At 35.5% G+C, this 22938-nt stretch overlaps 1 protein-coding gene and 1 pseudogene across 1 annotated transcript; one reads left to right on the top strand and one right to left on the bottom strand.

The window, feature by feature from the left end:
- Nucleotides 1–1441: 1441 nt before the first annotated feature.
- On the bottom strand, nt 1442–20643 carry LOC145005847 (vacuolar protein sorting-associated protein 51 homolog; annotated as a pseudogene).
- LOC145007414 (uncharacterized) lies at nt 18211–20284 on the top strand. The gene is made up of 2 exons (XM_078966352.1): nt 18211–19776; nt 20045–20284. The coding sequence occupies exons 1-2, from the start codon at nt 18211–18213 to the stop codon at nt 20282–20284; spliced, it is 1806 nt and encodes a 601-aa protein (XP_078822478.1).
- Nucleotides 20644–22938: the final 2295 nt, after the last annotated feature.

The raw sequence follows: 22938 nt of genomic DNA, 5'->3' as shown, positions 1-22938 counted from the left end.
CACCGCCTAACACGTAAAGCAAATATTCTCATGAATATAACTCTCGAGACTAGAATAAATCCTCTCATAACACCCTCTCATGGGTAAAAGACTAGTTTACCTCTCTCTTGGCCCAAAGGCCTCATCGCTGACCAAACCCTAAAAGTCAACGACCAACCCTTGGTCGAAATCAAAGTCCTCAGTCTAAGTCAACCCCTGACTGGCCCTACTCGTCGAGTCAACTCTGTGACTCGTCGAGTTCCCATAATCAGAACTTCATTCAATCTGCGACCTAACTCGCCGAGTCACCCCAAGACTCGCCGAGTCCAACAACTCTGAGTCCACTCGCACTCGACTCACCGAGTCATCCCTCAACTCACCGATTCTCGACTCTACCAGAGAATATTTGGGACTCTTCGACAAGACTCGCCGAGTCCAAGGCTATCTTCAACCTACTCGCCGAGTTGTTCTTCCAACTCGTCGAGTTCCAGGCCATCTGCAAGCAACTCGTCGAGTCGACCCATGTGACTCGCCGAGTACCACCGTTCTGAATCCATTCAGTAGCACTCCAGGCCATGCAACTGATTCAAAACATAGATCTAGCCTCCTACAACCCATCCATCACGTAAAGTGGCAAACTTTACTTGAATCCAAAGAGATCTAAGCCGTTTGCACATTGGGCTAGGATTTGGGACAAGATGACTCCATCAACCACTCACAAACAGGGACTTTCATGCACTCTAGACCTTCTCCCTTCCAGATCTGAGGTAGCAACCTCAGATCAAACCTCTAAACTCCAATACATCCAAAGATATGATCTCCAACATCCCCAAAATGATGCATCTAAGAAATAGCAACTCAAAAAACGAGATATTACCTCAAAGGAATGCCCTAATTGAAATGAGACTCGAATTCAAACAAATCCCCTTGCTCCAAGCCTTCAATCTCCCCAAAATTCCTTCACAAATACATTCTCCAAGCTCCACTCCATCCAACAATGGTGCTTCTTCGTGATTTAGGGGTTTTTGGGGCTCAAGGGGTGATAAAGAGGCTGGGAGGGAAACATAATGATCTTTATATAAGGCTCAACCCCGAGAATTAGGGTTTTCTCCACTCAGCGCCTACTCGCCGAGTCCATTACCCTGACTCGCCGAGTCGGCCACTTAACACGCGACCAAGTCGCGACTCTACTCGCCGAGTCCGCACATGGACTCGCCGAGTCACTCTTTCCCAATTTACTCTTTTAGCCCTTCAACTCTACTCTTGATATTTCGGGATGTTACAGATTTGATTGGGATTGGACCACCAACCACACTACACTTGTGATGCTCTCTCTCACTCTCTCTCTCTATATATATAACACAAGCATACAACAAACAGATATGTTGCTCTCTTTTTAAAAAAAAGAAAAAAAATCCTTGGATTGGATTTGGAATTGGAATTGGAAATGGATACATTGGTGGGCCTATCTAGCCAATTTGAGTTGTACAAGTCTGTCTAGGATGTCAGGCTCCAGAGGACTAAGATCAAGGCAACGTTCTGCAGCAGCAACAATCACCTGTTTTGTTTAACCCCAACCCCAAAAGGAAAACATCAAAAACAAAAACACATAGATGCAAAGATATTGGAGTATTTATTTTAGTGGAGGGGTAAAGTACCTCATCAAGTAGGAATTCAAGAGCAGCCTCATCTTCAGAATCAGTTGTGTCTTTGAGGGTGGTTTTGAGGTACTGCACGTCCAATTGAATCTGCTGGAACCCACTCCGATTAAATGTCTGAAGCCTAACAAACTCCTGGAAGCTTTTCAGGTAAAGTTTCACAATGCTCATCACAACAAATCCCTGCAACCAAAATTCTTATTAGTTGATTTATTATCTATCTATGTGTATCTATCTACTACCTAAAATAAGCAAATACCTAACTACCTGTGTGTGTTGGACTTTTGTGAAGATTTCCATTTTTTGTTTAAACAGCTTTGCCAGATGAGTTTCCAGGAGCTGACTCCTAGCCATGTTGGTGTTTGAACGGTTATTATTATTAGTATTGTTGCGTGAAGAGCTTGTTCTTCCATTCTTCTCCGTGCGCGCATGTTTACGCACAACCCATCCTCCTTCACCTAATATCTGCTTCACTTCTCTTCCTACTGCCACACCACATTATTATTTATTAAATACATACATTCATACTTACTATTATTAATATTATTATTATATGCTGAATATACATACCTCTTGAAGAAACATACATATCCACAAACATATGAACTTTCTCTTGGATCTTTATGATGTCAACATGTTTGCCACAAAGATAAATCAATTCATGCATCATGCTGATGGGTTTTATACAAACAATCCTATGTGTGCATGCGACCCTATAATTGGATCTATGTTTTCACTATTAGATACACAACATTATGAACACTTGAAGAACCCTAAAAGGCTTCTAAGAATTTTGAAATCCTCAAGGAAAGATGAAATACATACCTCTTGTTGTTATATTGTAATAACAACTTAAATCTTGAACCTTCTTGTCTTTGAAAGCAAGTACCACAAGTGTAATACCTCTAATGGCTCACAAACACCAAGAGAAAATGGAGAGGTAATAGAGAGAGGAAAGAGGTGTGAAATTTGTCCCTAGGAACCCTAGACAAGGCATGGACGAATTCTTATGGCCTTAGGGGTCTTTATGTAGGTGTAGAGATTAGGGTTTCAGTCCTTATCCTTATCTAGTTGCTTGCCCACCAAGTAACCATAAGATAAGCCTTGAAAACCCTTATCCTTATCCTTTGGACGATTTCAAGGATATATTATCCCTTGAATTCGCCCAACCTATATCTAGGATAACCATTACCATATTTTGTAACTATCACATAATTACAATTCATCCCCTCTAGTTTAATTAATTACACTTGATCACAAAATTAATTCCTAATTAATTATTTACCAATATTAATTAAACAATTATGATTTCTCCTTTAATATATTATTCTTATAACATATTAATAAATCATAATAACCTCTTTCTCTATTACTTCTCAAATCAAGTTGCTTTGGTGAAGGCAACCCAAAAGGACCATGCACAATCGGGTCAAGTATTTACCAAATATGGTTATTGGCTTAGATACTAATCCAACACATGCACCATGCATCATGCATATTCATATTATAACAGCAGCAAGATGTGATATGGGACAAACCTTGACCCAATTCGGTGTTGTCAGCCTCTTCTTCAAAAGAACAGAAATCCTTTGGGTTCTCATATTTACATACTGTAAAGGAAGCCTCAATCAATTTACTCAACTCAACAATACACAACATGTATGTCATAAATAAATAAATAAATAAATAAATAAATAAATACAAGAACAAGAAACATACATGTTGCAAGAGCCTTTCCCCAACCGCTCTAAAGGTGTGACACACTTGAGCAGGATCAAAAGCATAACCACCACCTGACAATGACAACAAGGACCCAGTTTCCTGAAAAGTAACATGTACAAGCCATGAAAATAAATATAAATATAAATATAAAAGATAGAAACAGAAAAGCAGGTGTTGCCTCGGTAACTCTTGAGATGGCTTCTCTTTCAATGAAAACAGATAGCTGGGATATCACAAGTACAACCCCAGCAGGGACCTTGTCACCTTGCAACCTCTCCTGCTGCTGCTGCTATTGTTGTTGTTGTTGTTGTTGTACAACATTAACATTAACATTTTGTCCGGAGAGCAACAGTAACTCATCATTAAGTCGTCTGAAGAACCTCTGAAACCCTTCACGTATCCAACCAATCATCATGTCTCTTAGCTTCAATATCAATCCCAACACGGAAATCCTACACTAACATCAATTGTACAATATCAACTAATTAATAATACACATGTATGTATGTATGTATGTATGTATGTATGTATGCATGCATGCATGCATGTATGTATGTATGTATGTATGTATGATTTACCAATAAGAGTTTTATACTGCCTTGAATCAAAGTATTTTTGGTGGCCTCAAGGGCAGCTCCCAAAGGATATTCCTTGTCTGTGCCATCTTCCTTTTGAATTTGCAAGAGAGTGTCTGGCAGTTCAAATCAGAAGAAAACCAACCAAAGCATTACACTTTTATCCTTTGTTCATATTAAAAAATATATGCATGTCTTGTTTACAGAGACAGACTAACCGGATATTTCATGAAGAAGATGGGTAAAAGCACTGGCAACATACTCACTCACAGCAACAAAAGCAGCCTGAAGTGAACCCATTAACATTTTTAATAGTCAACTAAACAAATTATAAACATAACTAACTCATTACTCATAGATAGATAGATAGATAGTAATGATGACCTCGAAACCAAAATCTTGTACACCAGCCAGCCTCTGGTAAGACTTCATCCATCAGGAGGACATCAGTCCATATAAAACCTGTAAGTAACACATTTTATTCATCTCACATTCTCTTGTTAATGCCTACAACCATAAACAATAATAATAATACATACGAAGTCAGTTGGATAATTTTTCTGAAGATATCCGTTGCTGTATTTCTTGTCTGGCAGCTTCAAAGTGCCTGATAAACCAACCAAACACCAATTAGGTATCAACATTCAACACAACAAGATGCAGATGCATATTATTATTATTACCTTTACCTTGTGGTTAAATATTGCACGAGTTCGACCAGTTGCTGCTCTGAATCAGGGAAAATGACATGATATGCATGAACAACTTCCACAAATTCACGAGTGGGAACCTATTCAACAAATTGGGCAACTCATGATCAACTTGCAAATGAAAACAATTGTGTATTGTAATTACCTCGGGAACACAAGGAATGGAATCAGATTCACTTCCTTCATTGGTAGATTCACGAGAACCCATGTCTGTTATCTCTTTAGAGAGATCAAGTTCCCTAAGGAACTGCTCTAGATTTTCAAGAAGCTTGGATTTCAAATTTTCAACCTGCCAACATGCATACCTTACCTAGTCAATCAAATACTTTCTCTGTGCATTTCATTAAAATACTTGGAAAAAAAACATGAAAACTTGATTGTTTACATCATCTTTCTACAGCTTCAAAATATGTTTCAAATCCTCCAAAAAGTAATTTAGTATCCTTTCTTTTTTTGATTTTCGGGTACAACAGGATAGTCTTGTGTTGTGATCTTTTAGTAACACAAATATATCAAACTTTCACATAACCATACTCTATGAAATCATATAGTTATTCCTTTTTGGATTTTTGTTTTTCTATTCCATATGTACTCAAACATGTGTTACCAATACAAGGAACATGCACTACTAGAGGTCTAAAGTAAATCAAAGTGACAATCATTTTGACTATGGAACTAATAGTAACTATACATAACAGCTGAAAATAGCACATGAAATGCAAAATTCAAGTTGTTTTGCTTTCCATGTTTCCATGTGTGTAGGCTAATGATTGGATGCATGCATGTATGCACATCACAAGTTGTGTATCCTTTCTTCAATTCAATGTAGAAGTTAATATTCAGCAAGCCCACAAAATAAATACTACAGGACAAAGCTCTTGAATTGAATTTGTTGCTAAAATCAGAGTTACAAACCAGAAAATCCAACTGCTTAAGAAGCATTACAGCCTCCGCTCTTGCTTGTATTGATTCAGATTCAGAAGAAACCTTATCCTGAAAAACAAGATGCACAATATTGTTTTCTTTTTATTATTTAACATATATTCCAAATGGCTATATAAGGATCTGAATTAATCTCATTCTCATAAATAAATTAACAATGAATGTACCTGAAGCTTGTTAACGATAAATGACATTACTTCTTCAGATGCTTTCTTACAATCCTGGAATGAGGAGTCCCCATATGCCTGGTGAAAGTTCAACATACAGAGAAAAAATATAAATGAATTACATGGGTTCATAAGCACATAAGCATCTGATCTAATCTGACATAAGAAAGAAAAGTTGATAAAATGACCTTAAATATTGGCACGGCTCCAGTATAGAACCTCACTGCATCACCATATGCTTCAAATTTGATGCATTTTCCAAGCGTGGTAGGAAGATCGTATATAAACTGCTTAACAAAGGTAATGAGTAGATATTATATATATATATATATATATATATATATATATATATATATATGTTTGGAAAAAGTAACAATCAATCAGTAGAAGTGGAAAGGGCATTTTGGTACCTGAACTTTGCGCAATAGATTACGGGTGCGGTGTAATTTCTCTATATGCTCTCTCTTTTCAAAAAATGAAGTGTTGACCCCATCACTTCGCGACTGCACTGACATTATCTGCAAAAAGTAATAAGTAGTGGTATTATTTATATAACTTTCTACGTTTTTCTTGCTAACAAGGTCAACAATGTGTTCCCAAAATACCTTCTCAAGGAGTTGCTCCATATTTACTTCCATACCAAAAATATTATTCTTCATTCTGCCACAAAAAAAAGTATTAATATACATATCCAACACCAATCAATGTTACTGGCCAAACTATTGGATTTTGAGCATTCTAACACTCCTAAGTGTACATGCAACCCTAAATACCTTGGATCTATGTTTTCTCTATTATACTTGCAAATAAGAACTTCCAAGGTATTATCCTAATCTAGCATACAAAACAATGACTATAGCAAGATAGATTACATACCTCTTTGATATAGAAAGTCTTCATGAAGCTTGAGTGCCTAGTGCCCCAAGTGTGACACCTCAAATGGTTCACACAACACCAAATACACTTGGAATAACTTGAGAGAATTCTACACTTCATGAAAATCGGCTAGCCCTTTCTTACTCTCTCTAGTGGCTGATTTTGGTCAAAAATAAGATGCTTATATAGTTAGGGTTACACTATGCAAACCCTAATTGACATGGCCTTTCATTTCCATGATCCATGGGTACAAAAACACCATGGAGCATCCATGGAGCATCATATGGGTTTTAGCCCAACTAGATAATCCATGGAGCATTAGCCCACTATATAAGTATGGATGATTTGCACAATCAACCCATATATTTAATTAGTCTTCTTTTGATCACTTAATTAATCCTACATTAATTCTTGATCAATACTAATTAAATAATCTTATTATTCTTATTATTAATATACTAGAACTTATAATATATTAATAACCATAGGTGTCTTATTTCTCTCATTTAGTCTATCCAAGTGCATGATGTCATGCAACCCAAATGGACCATGTCGTGTCGGGTCAAGTATTACCAATTATAGTTATGGACTTAGACATTAATCCAACAGTCTCCCACTTGGATAAGTCTAAAACTATTATTGCGTATGACTTCAAGAACCGACCGGCAATCGTAGCTCTCAAAAGCTTTTGTCGAAGTCTGACCTTGTCGATGAACTTTGACCTTTGTCAATGACTTGTCCATTAGATAAGGGATCATATATTCCTCCATTCTAGATATCATATGGACTGAGACATGGATTATAATCATTCTCTCTGTCCATTTGTTGATTCCCAATTTCCGATTAATGACGACTGACTAATTAAACAAATCAAATCAGTCCTGGCCCGGCCGAGCACTTCCATTTGTCATCATCAAATCATCGAGGGGCCCACAGATTTCGCTTTTATCCCGAAGGTAAAAGGAATGGATAAACTTCGACTCATATGGCTTGTTCTACTACTTGTTGAATCATACACAAAGACACGTTTTATAGCACCGAGTTACCAAATGCGTTTTCGTGCAATCAATGTACTATCAACTCATAGTAACAACTCATATCTCTAGGTTTGAAGAATATAAGATATTATCATCTCATGATCACTCGTGATAAAATCCATGAAGTGATTCCAATGAGCATGGGTTGAATCCAATACTCAAAACTTATGAGCACTCATGAGTGTTGTAGCCCTTTGTCCAACACCTTAGACCTCTACAAGCAAACCCATGACAGTCTTAATTCATATCTACTTCCAACATATGAACGACTGTGGATGGTTTGAATAACTTAGTCATTCCGGAAGGATAACCCAGTTTATCCGGGAAGTCAAAACATGCAAAGTGAAACACAATAATAATTGAATCCAATATGGTATCAAAATCTATGAACATAAATAAAACACCTTTTATTTATCACCATATGATTACACATTATTCATTTTATACTGTTTCAGCTATCAACTTTATTCTTAAATTTAAAACAATAGTTGTCCCATGCTCCAAGCATGTACACTATGTTTTTTAAACACTAGTCATGCCATACACCAAGCATGCATATGTTTGTCTATGATCTTTACTTTGTGAACTAGATTCATTGAACATAACTTCAATGATTCTCTTTTCACACTCCCAAATCCTTACTGCAAATACAAGAATTCCAAATTCATGTCATTTACTGAAATCTGTTAGCTTCTAAACTTATATGCATTGATCCTCTTGTAATGATTATGCACAAAGTCAGAAAGTCTTGACAACAACCATTACAGAGCATTCCAAAGGAGATCAGCTCCTTAGAAACATCCTTCTTGCATTAAGTTTCCTAATCTTAAACAGATTGAAAATTCTAACTTTGAAACATATCCAGATTCCATTTTGACTATCACTTCTGAACAAGAGTTGCCTCCTTACAAATTATGTCAATATGGTCCTTCCAGAATTATCACTATACTTCCAACTGTCCTTGAGCAACCAATATTTGGTAAACCTTAGATTGTCCTCGACAATTGTTTAATCCTTTTAGTCATATCCAGTTCTAAACCTTTTCCTTTCTTAATGCCCCAGGCATTTGGAAATTTTTTAGAACTGATGAATATAGCACATGTAATCGATCCTATATCCGAAGCATATGGGAAACGATTCATGATGTCTCACATAAAGACTAAACCAGTCTTTTGCTATAACATTTCCATTTCTATTTGCCAAGTTCTCATAATTCAGATTATGAAAAGGGATGCCGTAATCATAATCGAATTTTAGAACGCAAATAATGGACCCATATACAGAATTTCCTTATGTTGAGCCATTCCAACATGAAATTCATATATATTTCCTTGACTAAATGATTAAAGCCTCATGATCTAAGCTTATAGATTTGAGATGAAGTATAGTTTCCTCTCCCTTAATTATAGCAAAACAACTTTTCCCAATTGAAACCTTTTGTTTTCTATAATTAACATTGCTAACTTGCAATACTTATCATAATTATCATGCTCCCACTAACATGATGATTATTAGCGTAACACTTATGCTCCCACTAGCTTTGACATGTATTCAGAAATCAGCTGACTTTCTTACGAAAGTTCAGATTTCTGATACTAGATTGTTTTGATAAGACTTTATCAAAATCATACATCTTCCCTTAGATAGCACACTTGTGTGTCTAAACAATTATGAAGAGGGATGCCGTAATCATAATGGTTAGACCTTTTTGCTACTTCTCACAAGTCCAGGTTAGTGTGTCGGTAAACCACACACGCTCCACTAACAACTTTGAGAATGCAAATATCACAATTGCTATCTAGCTAAAATCTGCTTAGTGAAAGTGTTTCCTCACCATCATTTTCATGAATCGGAGAGAAACCTTATGACACTTAGATTTTTATGGTGTAGGAGTTCCTACCCATATGAATTTGTCAAAACCATAATCACAAGACAAGGATAATGACAAATCCAAACTCATATGGATTGAACTCAATCTTAATTTCTTGCCACCTGGCAGCTCAAGGGCCTTCCATTGCTTCCGACTTGTTGTGCGACACATTGAGAACTCTAAGAACTCATATGCAAAGCCAACTTTAACTGGAATGGGCACAGAATATGTCAACACGATAGGTTATAAACCTCAAGTCGTGTGCTAGTGAAGAACTTCAGGTTGTATTCTTGATTAGTTCTTGAGACTTTTAAGACTCCCACTGTCCTCTTGACCTATAAGACTCCCTTGTCAAACATCCAAGGGATAGTGTGGATTCTAACCAAGACAAACACTTCACACAATTGGCCTAAGTTGGTCTTTGTTTTATCCAAAACATCACAACTTACCAATTTCAAATGTACAAAAGTAGAAAACTTTTACTCTTACATTTGACAAGTGTTTTAAACCTTCTTTGAGACATGTCACTCAAGTTACAATCTTGGAGTATGACTCTAAGACTTGTATTGGAACTAAGTATGACTCATTTTCTTGATTTAACCACTTCAACAATTCATAGTTCATCTTCTTAGCTATAAGAAATCACTTAGAGGATGAATTGTGATAAGGTCTCTAAATCATTAAGATGATCATAAAAACTGATACGAAAGTACTCTCCCATCTTTTCAGATTTGAGAAACTTTTATCCTTCTGCCTAATTTGATTCTTCTTATTCGCTCTGCCTTACATTGGAACCTTTTTCCAATGTCTCAGAATTACACTTAAGCTTGTAAGTATAACCATATTTACTGAACTTTAGTAAATTATGACGAATAATCTTATTGATCTTTTGTGGTGGACTTGACCAGTGCACAAGAATGTGTACTCGATCCCTTAGTCCTTTACTTGACTCACACATCCATGTGAACAAGTAATTAGTCTTAATTTTCCAATACTTGAAAGTTCTCATTCATCATGCTATACAACTTGTATGATTCCAAGTTCCAGTCCAATTGAGACTTTGGTGATGAGAATCTTTCCTTATTTGGTAAATTTAGACATCACCACAAATGAAAGAATTAATGGAATCATATAAGCAACAATTTTTCCTCAAATGCCATTGTAAGGATATTGTAAAATAAATAAAATCATCATTTTTCCTTTTATTTTAAAAACTTAGCGGAAAAACTTATCCTTACAATCCATATGAAAAACTTGTTGTTATCTATTCCTAAGCAACATCTCATAACTCCTAAGAAGTAGCTCAAGAATCCGATCTTCAAACTACGCGATAGAAATCCATCTACGCGATCAGATTCAACATATTCTTTCTTTAAGTTTCTTCACTTTTCTTTGATTCTTAAAAAATCACCATGTGACCCAGTCACATCATGTATCAAGAATCTCATAATAGAAACTTAGCAGAGTTAGATAGTGGACTTTACCTGAAGTAGAGTCAAACTTATTGACTTTAACATCCTTAGGTAAATTTGGCAGCTTCGCAACTAATGACCCTTTTTTTGGCAATATAAACATATGGACCCTTTGATAATGGTACACGGGACTATCACAAACTTAGCTTTTCTATTTACCATTTGGTCAACCGAGTTGACTATGACCGATCCCTTTCCATTGGGAAGAGAATGCTTTTCTGGATTTCCTGTGTCACTATTGTCAATGTCCATCAAGTTTTAAGGAAGTTGATCTTAACAAATAGATAAGATCATTAAGGGTCTTGTCATAGTCTGTTTCATAGGTGTCCCAAAGGAACTCACTATGTGACTTAGAAAGTGATTGAACCACCAACTTTCTCAAGACTTTGACACCCAACTCTCTTGGCTTGTCAATATATGACTACATCTCCAAGATGTGACCACACCTAGACCTTGCCTTGCCAATAGGGCTTGAGTGATCTTAAACTTTTCAAGAACTTGTGGGTTAGGGAGAATAATTGGAGGAGGTGAAAGAAGTATGATTTCTAAGGGACATCATCTTCATTTAGGAAAGCTTGTTTCAAGAGATTTGGGAAGATCATAAATGTCTAAACCAGACATGTTTTGGGAGATATTCAAGATAGTTGATCTTAAGTCCTTAATATGACACCCAATATGAAATATTAAGGCTAGGACCCAACAAACTATTTTATAACGTAGAAGAGGTATGTCGTAATCCAAGCTATAAAAAATTTGAAGGTAGGTGAATGACGATTCACCAATTTCCACCATGAAAAACGAAATACTAATTAGGTTTTAATTGGTTTTGAAACTCCTAGATCTTTGAGATTCATTGAACTATTCAATGGCATGTTTCAATCTCGAGTGTGCCCTTCAGGTTTTGTGACTGGGATGTCGAGGATCGCAAAACAAGGTGTGAAGTAACCACACAAATTACTTGGTACCCTTAAGTGTTTACCCCTCAATCGATGTGTCGGTTAACCACACACACTCCATCGATACTATGATAAACATTAAGTTACCCTTTGCCTACCTTTTTAAATACGAGTTAGTGTGCCGGTTAACCACACACGCTCCACTAACCGACTTAAACAAAGTGCAAAGTGTAATTTCATGGATTAGCACCTTATTCACATTTTCCTAAGTAACTAAGATTGGGTATTTATAAGAGTTTAGTTACTTAGTATTTATCATTAATACTTTTAATGAAGGGAGAATTCTAGTCCTGTCAAACCCGTTCGGCTAACGACCCTCCACTAGTCAAGCAAGCGGTGGGTGAGAGTGGACACTCATTAAGTTGCCATTTTATAGACAACAACCTTATACCCACCTTATAGACCGGCTTCGTGAATGAGGCGTACTAGCGGTAAGACTGACTTTACTCTTATACATACACACACACACACACACACATATATATATATATATATATATATATATATATATATATATATATATTATTAACTTATAATATTATAAGGTATAAGGGTTGAATTTTAACTCTTAAAATTCTAAGGGCTAACTTGGAATTAAAGTATTCATAAGAGAAAACTTTACAAATTCCAAAACTTGAGGCAAGTTTTGAAACTATTCAAAACTAATTAATTCCATAACTTATGTGTTTAAAGTAGTTTTAATCCAAAAACTCTTCAAGTTCCATAACTTGAGGACAAGTTATGGAAGACTTTAAACTAATAAAAGAATTAACTTTTCTTTATTTTATAACTTATGAAATTAATTAAGGTTACACTTTTTTTATTTATTATTTAATGAAGAGACTCTTGGTCCTCCATAACTTGAGGACAAATTATGGAGTCATAACATCAATTAATTAGAACTAGACTCTTCATTTTGTAACCTTTGCCAACTTTTATGAGTTTTATGAATCTTAAATATGACTTTTCATATAACTTGAGGACAAGTTACAAAAACACATTTTAGAATCAACTCTTAGATTAATTTGGATTGAAAACAACTATTTCACTCAACTTTTCTATTAATCTAAGCAACTCATAAGAACAAGATAATTCAAATCAAACTTTTTCATGTAATTAGTCTAAACCTTAAACTAATACAAAACATGAATCTATTGACAATTATCTTTGAAATTGGATTAGCATGAACATTACCACATCAAAAACAGGTTTATAAGTTCAAAAACATCTTAGGGTAATGTTCCTAGTCCAATTCCAGCCAAAAAAGTCGAATTTATGCTGTTTGGGGGTCCAACTCGTCGAGTGCACGAACCAACTCGGCGAGTTGGATGCTTTTTGCCTTGGACTCGGCGAGTCTGCTGGGCAGACAACATCAAAACTCGATTTTTCAGCTCCATTTGCAAGTATAACAAGAAAACAAGCCTAGGATCTGATACCACTGTTGGGTTTTGAGCATTCTAACACTCCTAAGTGTACATGCAACCCTAAATACCTTGGATCTACGTTTTCTCTATTATACATGCAAATAAGAACTTCCAAGGTATTATCCTAATCTAGCATACAAAACAATGATTATAGCAAGATAGATTACATACCTCTTTGATATAGAAAGTCTTCATGAAGCTTGAGTGCCTAGTGCCCCAAGTGTGACACCTCAAATGGTTCACACAACACCAAATACACTTGGAATAACTTGAGAGAATTCTACACTTCATGAAAATCGGCTAGCCCTTTCTTACTCTCTCTAGTGACTGATTTTGGTCAAGAATAAGATGCTTATATAGTTAGGGTTACACCATGCAAACCCTAATTGACATGGCCTTTCATTTCCATGATCCATGGGTACAAAAACACCATGGAGCATCATATGGGTTTTAGCCCAACTAGATAATCCATGGAGCATTAGCCCACTATATAAGTATGGATGATTTGCACAATCAACCCATATATTTAATTAGTCTTCTTTTGATCACTTAATTAATCCTAGATTAATTCTTGATCAATACTAATTAAATAATCTTATTATTCTTATTATTAATATACTAGAACTTATAATATATTAATAACCATAAGTGTCTTATTTCTCTCATTTAGTCTATCCAAGTGCATGATTTCATGCAACCCAAATGGACCATGCCGGGTCGGGTCAAGTCTTACCAATTATAGTTATGGACTTAGACATTAATCCAACACAAACAACCAATAAAGCAGATTTGGTAACTCAGAGATAGTGTCTATCTAACCTTTTAATTGTATTTGTAGCACTGATAAACTTGTTATAATTTTCATACACTAACATTTGCAAGTTAGTGTCAAGATTCTTGATTTCAGCAGCCATTTCCACATGTCTCTGAAGGAGGCCTTCCAGATTTGACTTTTGTACCTGAAACGTAAGGGAAAAAAGCATCAAAAGGTGCTCAAAGTTGACAATGTAGCCATGGATTGATGTCCTTATCACTCTTCATTATTCAAAGTGCCTCAGACTTGGATAATATATACCTCTTATATGGAGGCCTGGTAAATGTTTGGAAGTACATAATTAACCACTTAGGACATTTTAGATCACATTGGTGGTGCACTTGTATGCACATTTTGTATTCATCTTTTAAAATTTATAGCCCTTTCTTGCATGTGCTTACAGTCATAGACTTAAGATGCTATATATATATATATATATATATATATATATATATATCAAAACTCAAAATGTATTTGATATCTTACAGAAAATTAATAGGATGGATTGAGAGTCTAATAACACCACAAGAAACCACATGCACTTTCGAAACCCTAATCTTCATCAAAGTATGTCGAATATCATATTAATAGATAACTGTTGTAAAGTGTTATTGCTTTTTTTGTTAATGAAAGCCAGTCCCTAGCGTCCCATCTTTTCTCATGACTAAATTTGTGACAACATTTGTATTATCTATGATGCAACAAAGCCCTATTATAGTCCTTCCCCAACTTGTTTGATCAGTTCCACTACACAAACCATTTCTTTTTTTTTTGGTATATTCCCGAGGTATACAAGTGATCCGCTAGAGGAAGGGCCTAAAATTTCATGTGAAGCATATTATCATTTGGTGGGGAATGGCCTGAAAAATCCAATGAGTGATTAATAATCTTGTTAGTTGTTAGACACAAAAACTAGTTCTGACAGGTCATTAGGTTAAAAGAAGGTCCCTGACTAAATTAGTCTAGTATTGTTTAAAGACTCAACACAAAAAATAGTTATCATTCCAAAGTCTGATGAATCATTTGTTTTAAAGAAGTTCGATCATTTGGTTTTAAGAAAAAGTTCCCTAACTAAATTAGTCAAATATTTGTTTAAAGACTGAAAAATTATTGTAACTCAAGATAGGGTTAGGAGAAGGACACAACTCACCCTTACTCATCCCCGAAAAACAAAATCTAAGCCAGAAAATGAAACATTGTAAACATTTTATAATGTAAGTTGTCAAATAGTAAACCAGTCACATAATAATTTAGACTTAAGAGTTTAATGATAGGCTTAATTAATATGAGGCTTATCTTTAAAAAAACCTACAGGTTCAACCTTGACTGGTAAGGAAAGATCACCTGTACTAATTACTAAAAAAATAGAAGAAATAAGCCTATCTATCTACCTTCTTTGACAAATGTAAATGAAGTATGCCAAAGATTCTCTATAATGCACTCAATGATTCTCTAATTGAACAATTTTACTCCTCCCAGTAGCTAAGATTAACAACATCAAAGTGTTGGCAAAAACATGTTCGATTAATCAAGATTTAATGGAGAAATCCAGATTTCGAAATCTGGAATAAGGGTGATGTGGAACCTTCATTGTAAATCTTGAATAACATAGTGATATGTATATACATTTGATACTCATAGAGAGAAACAGTTTACCTCTGACATGAAATGGGCTCAATTAAATTGTAATATAACCCAAATTTTGATACAACATTAAGAGATAAAAGAAGAGAAGGAGAAGTTTTTATTTAATAAATTATTTAAGATGAGATGAGAGGGCGTACAAGAAGGTTCATGTACTGATCGCCATCGAAGGAGGTGGTGTTGATAGTGTCGAGAGTGGCAAATCTTGATGTGGTTTTGGTGGGAGCAGAAGTCTGAGAAGCGTCTTGTGAATAGAAACTCGACAGCAGATCTCGAGTTCTCTTTACCTTATCATCCTCCACTGCCATTTTTCTCTTTCTCTCTAGTCCCTCTTCACCTGTACCTATGTATGTTTCTTCTCCTAAACCACACTCAATTAGATATCTTCTCTGTAGTGTATAACTTCCTCCCTTATCTGTGAGTACCAAAATGTAAACAACATAAATACCAATAATGTAAACAACAAATCACACAAAAACAGGCATAACTCATATCAACAACATTATTTGAGACATTCTACTAACAATTCACACACAAATAGGCATCAGTCCTACTTCATGTTAACATCAAACAAGATTAAGACCAAACTATATCAACCAGACGTAATTCAGAAAACCCTGTAAACTGCTCTATTTCAAGAATCACATAAAACCAACTACCAACTGTAGACTTTATAACAGCAAATCAGATTATATCAAACTGCCTTACAATCATTTGCTTCATCGATTCCAAAAAAAATAAATAGATAATTCATCAGATTATACTGAACCATAAAAAGAAATCCGGATTCCAACCAATAAACTGGGAACCATATACTAGAAATCAGACAAGAAATTGAGTTCTAGATTCAAGTAAATAACGTGCTTCATCTATTCCAGAAATTAAAATTCATGTATCGATCCTAGAGGTATAACCGGATAAAGAAAGTGGGACTAACCGGATCCAGTGGTGAAGTATTTATAGGGCCAGGAGGGGCAGTGGCCCCCCCTGATTTTTGGGCTAGAAATAGAAAATACACTTACAAAAAATTTAATTCCAGGGCCTGTTATCTTCAAAATTGGGCTTTGGCCCCTCCTGAAATAGACTCCAACTCTCCAAGCCTCAAGTGACAAGTCCGAATTCTCCAAGAAATATTCAGAAATCACGTTTGATTCTTGTTCTTCTCCAATTTCGCTGAGTTGCCACTTCCCAAATTCGCTGCTGCCTCTGCCGGCTATTGCTACTGCCTGCTGTCGCTGTCGCTGCTTGCTGTTGGCCACAGTGGCGAAGTATTTATAGGGCCATGAGGGGCAGTGGCCCCCCCTGATTTTTGGGCTAGAAATAGAAAATACACTTACAAAAAATTTAATTCCAGGGCCTGTTAAATTCAAAATTGGGCTTTGGCCCCTCCTGAAATAGACTCCAACTCTCCAAGCCTCAAGTGACAAGTCCGAATTCTCCAAGAAATATTCAGAAATCACGTTCGATTCTTGTTCTTCCCCAATTTCGCTGAGTCGCCACTTCCCAAATTCGTTGCTACCTCTTCCCGCTGTTGCTGCTGCCTGTTGTCGTTGCTTGCTGTTGGCCAGTCGGTCTCAGTCTCGCCATCACCCATCGCACCAACACCAAAAATCAGGTATGTCGATCTTCTTTTTTCTTTTCTAGTTCACTTGTTCTTTGAATCCTTGTTCTAATTGAATGTTGTGCTACACTGTTGTTGTTGTTTGTGAGTTTCTCCAATTCTCCTGACTCCTCTTTTCTCTCAGTCCTGTCCAAACTCCAAATTAGGGGTTAGAATTTCTCCTGTCAATTTGTGAATTTGGTTTATCACTTAACAATATTCAATTATGATTTGTTTAGTCTTCTAGTCTATTTATTGTAAGCTGTAGGAATAGAAAAAAAATGATTTTGTTATGCTTCAAACAAAACTGAAAACAAAGATGAATGAAAACCTTAGACTATTTTTATAAAATTGATTTGGTTGTCAATTTGTCAATTTGATTTGGCTGTCAATTTGTCAATTTGATTTGGTTTTACTTTTCAGTTTTCACACAATGCTAATTGTTAAATGAGTTATTGGTTATTGTTCTAATTTTGATTTTGATTTTTATAGATATAATCATGGGAAAGATGAAAACCTTAGACTATTTTTACAAAAGAAAGGCGGATGATAAAGAAACTAATCATGAAAGTGAAGAGAGTAAACGTCACAAAGTTTCAACAAGTGAGCCACAACTGCAAGAAATGGGAAATCAACAAGAGAATGAGCCACAACCGCAAGAAAATGATAAACAACATGAGAATGAGCCACAACTACAAGAAAAGGAAAATCCTAATGAAGTTGATTTGAAGAATCTATAAAGAGATCCCGCTAAACGAAAGCAAATGTGGGATTTTCCGGTTAATTTAAGAGAACAAGTGAGACGAGCTTATCTGAATTTAGGACCTTTCCAAATACATCTTAAGGAGTATCAAGCTAAAGGTTCAACAAAACATCCTCGTAGATTCAAATATTCTTGGTTCAACATTTTCCTTACTTGGCTAGAATATTCTCCAACAACACATGCTTCTTATTGTTTTATTTGTTATATATTTAATGATAAACCAAGTGTGTGTCATGGTTACGATGCATTTACTGTTAAAGGATTTGACAATTGGAAAAAAGTTAATGATGGGAAAAATTGTGCATTCTTGAGACATATTGGTTGCTCACAACATAGAAATGTTGTTGCATTTGTTGAAAACTTGATGAACCAAGCAGCTCACATTGAAAATATCATAGTGAAGCAAAATGAAGCACAAATATTGAAGAACCGTTTATGCATAAAATTGTCAATTGACACAATTCGTTGGTTGACCTTCCAAGCTTGTGCTTTACGAGGACATGATGAAACACTTGATTCCAAAAATCGTGGTAATTTTCTCCAACTTCTAAAACTTCTAGCATCGTATAATGATGAAGTTGCAAACGTTATATTAGAGAAAGCTCCTTATAATTCAAAGTATACTTCTACGAACATTCAAAAAGAAATTCTTAGTATTATTGCAAATAAAGTTCGAAAGCATATTCGTAGTGAAGTGGGGGATTCATACTTCTGTGTCATGGTTGATGAGTCACAGGATGAGTCTAAAAAAGAGCAAATGGCGATAGTTTTAAGATTTGTTGATGTGGAAGGAATCATATGGGAAAGGTTCTTGGATTTTGTTCATTTTAGGGATACCTTATCATTAACTTTGAAAACAAATATGTGGAGACAAATTTTACACTATCAATTTGATGTTAGTAAAATCCGTGGCCAAGGTTATGATGGTGCTAGTAATATGAGAGGGGAATGGAACGGATTACAAGCACTTGTTCTTGAGGATTGTCCTTATGCATATTATGTTCACTGCTTTGCTCACAGATTGCAATTAGCCTTGGTGGCTGCTTCAAGGGAAATTATTCTGGTTCATCAGTTTTTCACAAACTTAATTTTTACAGTTAACGTAGTTTGTGCTTCCAGTAAGCGTCATGATGAGTTACAAAAAGCAAAGGCAACTGAGATTGAACAGTTATTGGAACTAGGTGAAATCGAATCAGGTAAAGGATTGAATCAAGTTGGGTCATTAAGAAGAAATGGTGATACACGTTGGGGTTCTCATTTTCGTTCCGTTTGTAGTTTGCTTAACATGTTTGCTTGTACTCGTGTTGTTCTCCAAGGAATAATTGATGACGTATCTGCTACTTATTCTCAACGCAGAGATGCTGATGCAGCTTACTGTTATCTGAAATCATTTGAGTTTGTGTTTATTCTTCACCTGATAAAGGAAGTAATGGGAAAAACTGAAATACTTTCTCAAGCTCTACAAAAGAAATCCCAAGATATTCTTAATGCCATGGAGTTAGTTTCAGCATCAAAGGAGGGTCTAAATGATTTTAGAAACAAAGTATGGGAGTCCTTACTTGCACAAGTAAAGTTTTTTTTGTGAAAAACATCAAATAAATATGCCAGATATGAATGCTCCATATACTTCTATTCGATACCGGCCTCGAAAAATAGACAATCATGTTACTTTTGAACATTTTTATCGAGTGGATTTGTTTACAGCCACACTGGACAAATAGTTACATACGTTGAATACTAGATTCAATGATCGGTCGATAGAGTTGTAAAGACTTAGTTCTACTTTAGTTTCTAAAGTGATTAACGTTGATCAAATTTGTCTTCTTGTTGAGAAGTATTATTCTGAAGATTTTACGGAGCAAGAGAGGATTCAATTACGATATCAATTGGAGATTTATAATATTGATATCACAAAGAATCCCAGACTAAGTGGTGTATCAACTATTGCTGACATATGCAAGCGTCTTGTGGAAACTCGGAAACGTGAGACATACTATTTGCTTGATAGAGTGGTTCGGCTAATCTTGACACTTCCAGTTTCTCCCGCAACAACAGAGAGAGGTTTTCAGCAATGAAAATATTCAAGAATCGTCTTCGCAATAAGATGTCGGATGATTTTCTCGCAAACAACTTGGTGATTTACATAGAAAGAGAAATTGCTGAAAACATTGATTCAAAGTCTGTAATTGATGAATTTAAAGACATTAAAAGTCGTCGGGCTGAGTTGTAATTCTTTTTCTAGGTGTTTTGGGTGTTTATTTGTTAAAAACAATTTTTTTTTGAAAACGTTAATTTCAATTTATAATACTTTCGCCCCCCCTAGTTAATTGTTCAAGCTTCGCCACTGACCGGATCGGAGAAAGAGCAGTAGCCGGCGCCGGAGATCGGATGTCTAGATGGAGATCGAAGAGGGTCACAGCTGATGAACGTTGTGAAGGGAGTGTGAAGAACGAATGTGGAATAATTGAAAAAGTGAACGAGGGGAGTATTTGGGGGAGAATGGGGTATATAGGTAATTTTAATGAGGTGTTCAAATAAATATAAGTGCCAAAAACTAATACAATACGAACTTGACGAAAAATAAAACCATTTTGGGTAACACGACCAATACGATAAATAAACCGGTAAGGTTAGGGTTGAAAATATGGTTTGAAAATATCTCATTTATTTATATGTAATTTTTTTTGAATTTTTTAAATAAACTATAAAGATTCAAAACCAAAACCATAAGTAAAAGAAAATCTTTGGATTGAGTCGTTTTGTAATGTGGAAATAAATTAGTCGTCCACATCAAAACTTCATTTTTAGTTTTTTCGTTTTCTCCCAAACTATATAGTCCCTTTGACAATTCTCCCATCCTCGTGATCATGTTTTCCACCTCCCTAGTTCTTATTTTTTCCATTTTGTCATTTGAACTTGCTATGACTTTATTTATCTCGCCTCTCAACTATCACTTTTTCCTTTTTGACTGCTCAACTCCCACTCTTTCAACATGTTTAGTGTTTCAACCTCACATGACACAACATCACGACATGTTTCAAAGTATACCCCTAACAAGAAACCCGACACGAACTCTGACATTAAAATAAAGTTGACACAACATGACATGTTAATTAAACGGGTCAGGTTAAGGTCAAACACTTTCAACCTGTTTATTGTTTCGACACGACACAAACTCGCACACGACAGAACACGATTGTCACATCTAGTTCCAATAAACTATTTTTTAAAGAAAAAAATACTTATCTCATATCCAAACATTTTTTTTAATTTATTGGTTTAAAAAAAACAATAATTTAATAAGTTATTTCAAAAAGCAACCCAAACACCCTCTTAATATCAAGCTATCGTAGTGAATGAGTTATGCCGATGAGGGACATATAACTGAGATTTGCGAGAGCCAAAGGAGAATATCGACGGGGTACTCAGGCAGACCAACCTTTTTAGTAAACCATTTGATATGTTGTCGAAACACATCCTTCAACTTTATATTTTAAAAAATCATTAAATCCATGTCGTTTAAGATTATTTTTAGATGATAGTGTTAGTTAGGGACTTCGTTTTCTTCGGAGCTGCATTCGTGTCTGCAGGTCGCACCCATGCACAAGTTCAGGAATTTTGGTCTACGAAATCCAAGATTTGCACCCCCCTGCACGCGGGTAGGACTTGAAATAAAACCATAGACACAAGTTTGTAAGCCTTTCATGCATTCAAACTTATAAACCTAGTTGAGTTTAGTCTTTTTACCAATGTGGGACTCATTCCCACATTCATCTCTTTTGCTGACTTTATTCTCAAATACCCGTGTTTGAGTATCGATATATTATTCACATATACTCCATTTTGGACATATAATATATCATTTCGAAGTTCTCATGAAGGAGAAAATAAACTCACTTAGAGTTAATTATATATACAACATATGTATATATTTATATATGTCCAAAGTTAGTAAAAATATAGATATTTATACTAAATTTTTCCAACAATCCCCCACATGAATAGAGATCGATCTCTGCACATCAAATTTTCAACAGGTGAATCCTACATAGGATGGGTAGGTATTACCATTTGAACCCTCCCTTAAGAATTACACTTAATCTCATAGCACTCAGTAGATCTCGATGTTTTTAAACTGAACTGCAATTTGTGTAGATGACAATATAATACTCACAATACTCTCCCTGACAAATTCATATCCTCATAGACATGTTTGTTTTTGGTCATGAACACTAACCTGGTTCTGCAAGAGCTTTAGGAATTGTACCCCCATAATTCCTTTCGAAGCGACCCCACTTCTCTCTCACATAGGTGATTCCAGGAATCATTAAAAACCATATGTTTTAGCCTAATTTTGTCACTACATATAGGAATGGACTAGGGTGTAATGTTACCCCCCCCCCCCCACACACACACATACAATGAATTGTTTCACTCATACAACTAGGTTGTCCTTTTGAACCCAAATCTTTGGATCTCCAATCTGTTGGGTAAGGTTTCCTTCATATGAATTTATTCATTCAAGGGCTTTAGTCTCATTCCTCTTGAGGACTTATAAACTACATCTCTACCCAAGCCTTTTGTAAGCGGATTCACAATGTTATCCTTTGACTTCACCCAATCAACCGTGATAACCCTCGTAGAGATTAGTTGTCATATCGTTTCATGTCTACATCTAATGTGCTTTGATTTCCCATTATACATTGTACTTTGAGCTCTACCAATTGTC

Source organism: Lactuca saligna, chromosome 7 (assembly GCF_052625555.1).
Source record: "Lactuca saligna cultivar CGN05327 chromosome 7, ASM5262555v1, whole genome shotgun sequence".
Taxonomy (NCBI): Eukaryota; Viridiplantae; Streptophyta; class Magnoliopsida; order Asterales; family Asteraceae; genus Lactuca; species Lactuca saligna.
Note: the sequence above shows the minus strand (reverse complement) of the source record. Positions and strands in the feature narration are given on the sequence as shown.

Bases quoted from the DNA above. Each gene is read 5' to 3' on its own strand.
- LOC145007414 (XM_078966352.1), top strand. From the start codon at position 18,211: ATGTGGGATTTTCCGGTTAATTTAAGAGAACAAGTGAGACGAGCTTAT. The intron at 19,777-20,044 runs GTAAAGTTTTTT...CTTGTTGAGAAG, and splicing joins GGGAGTCCTTACTTGCACAA to TATTATTCTGAAGATTTTAC.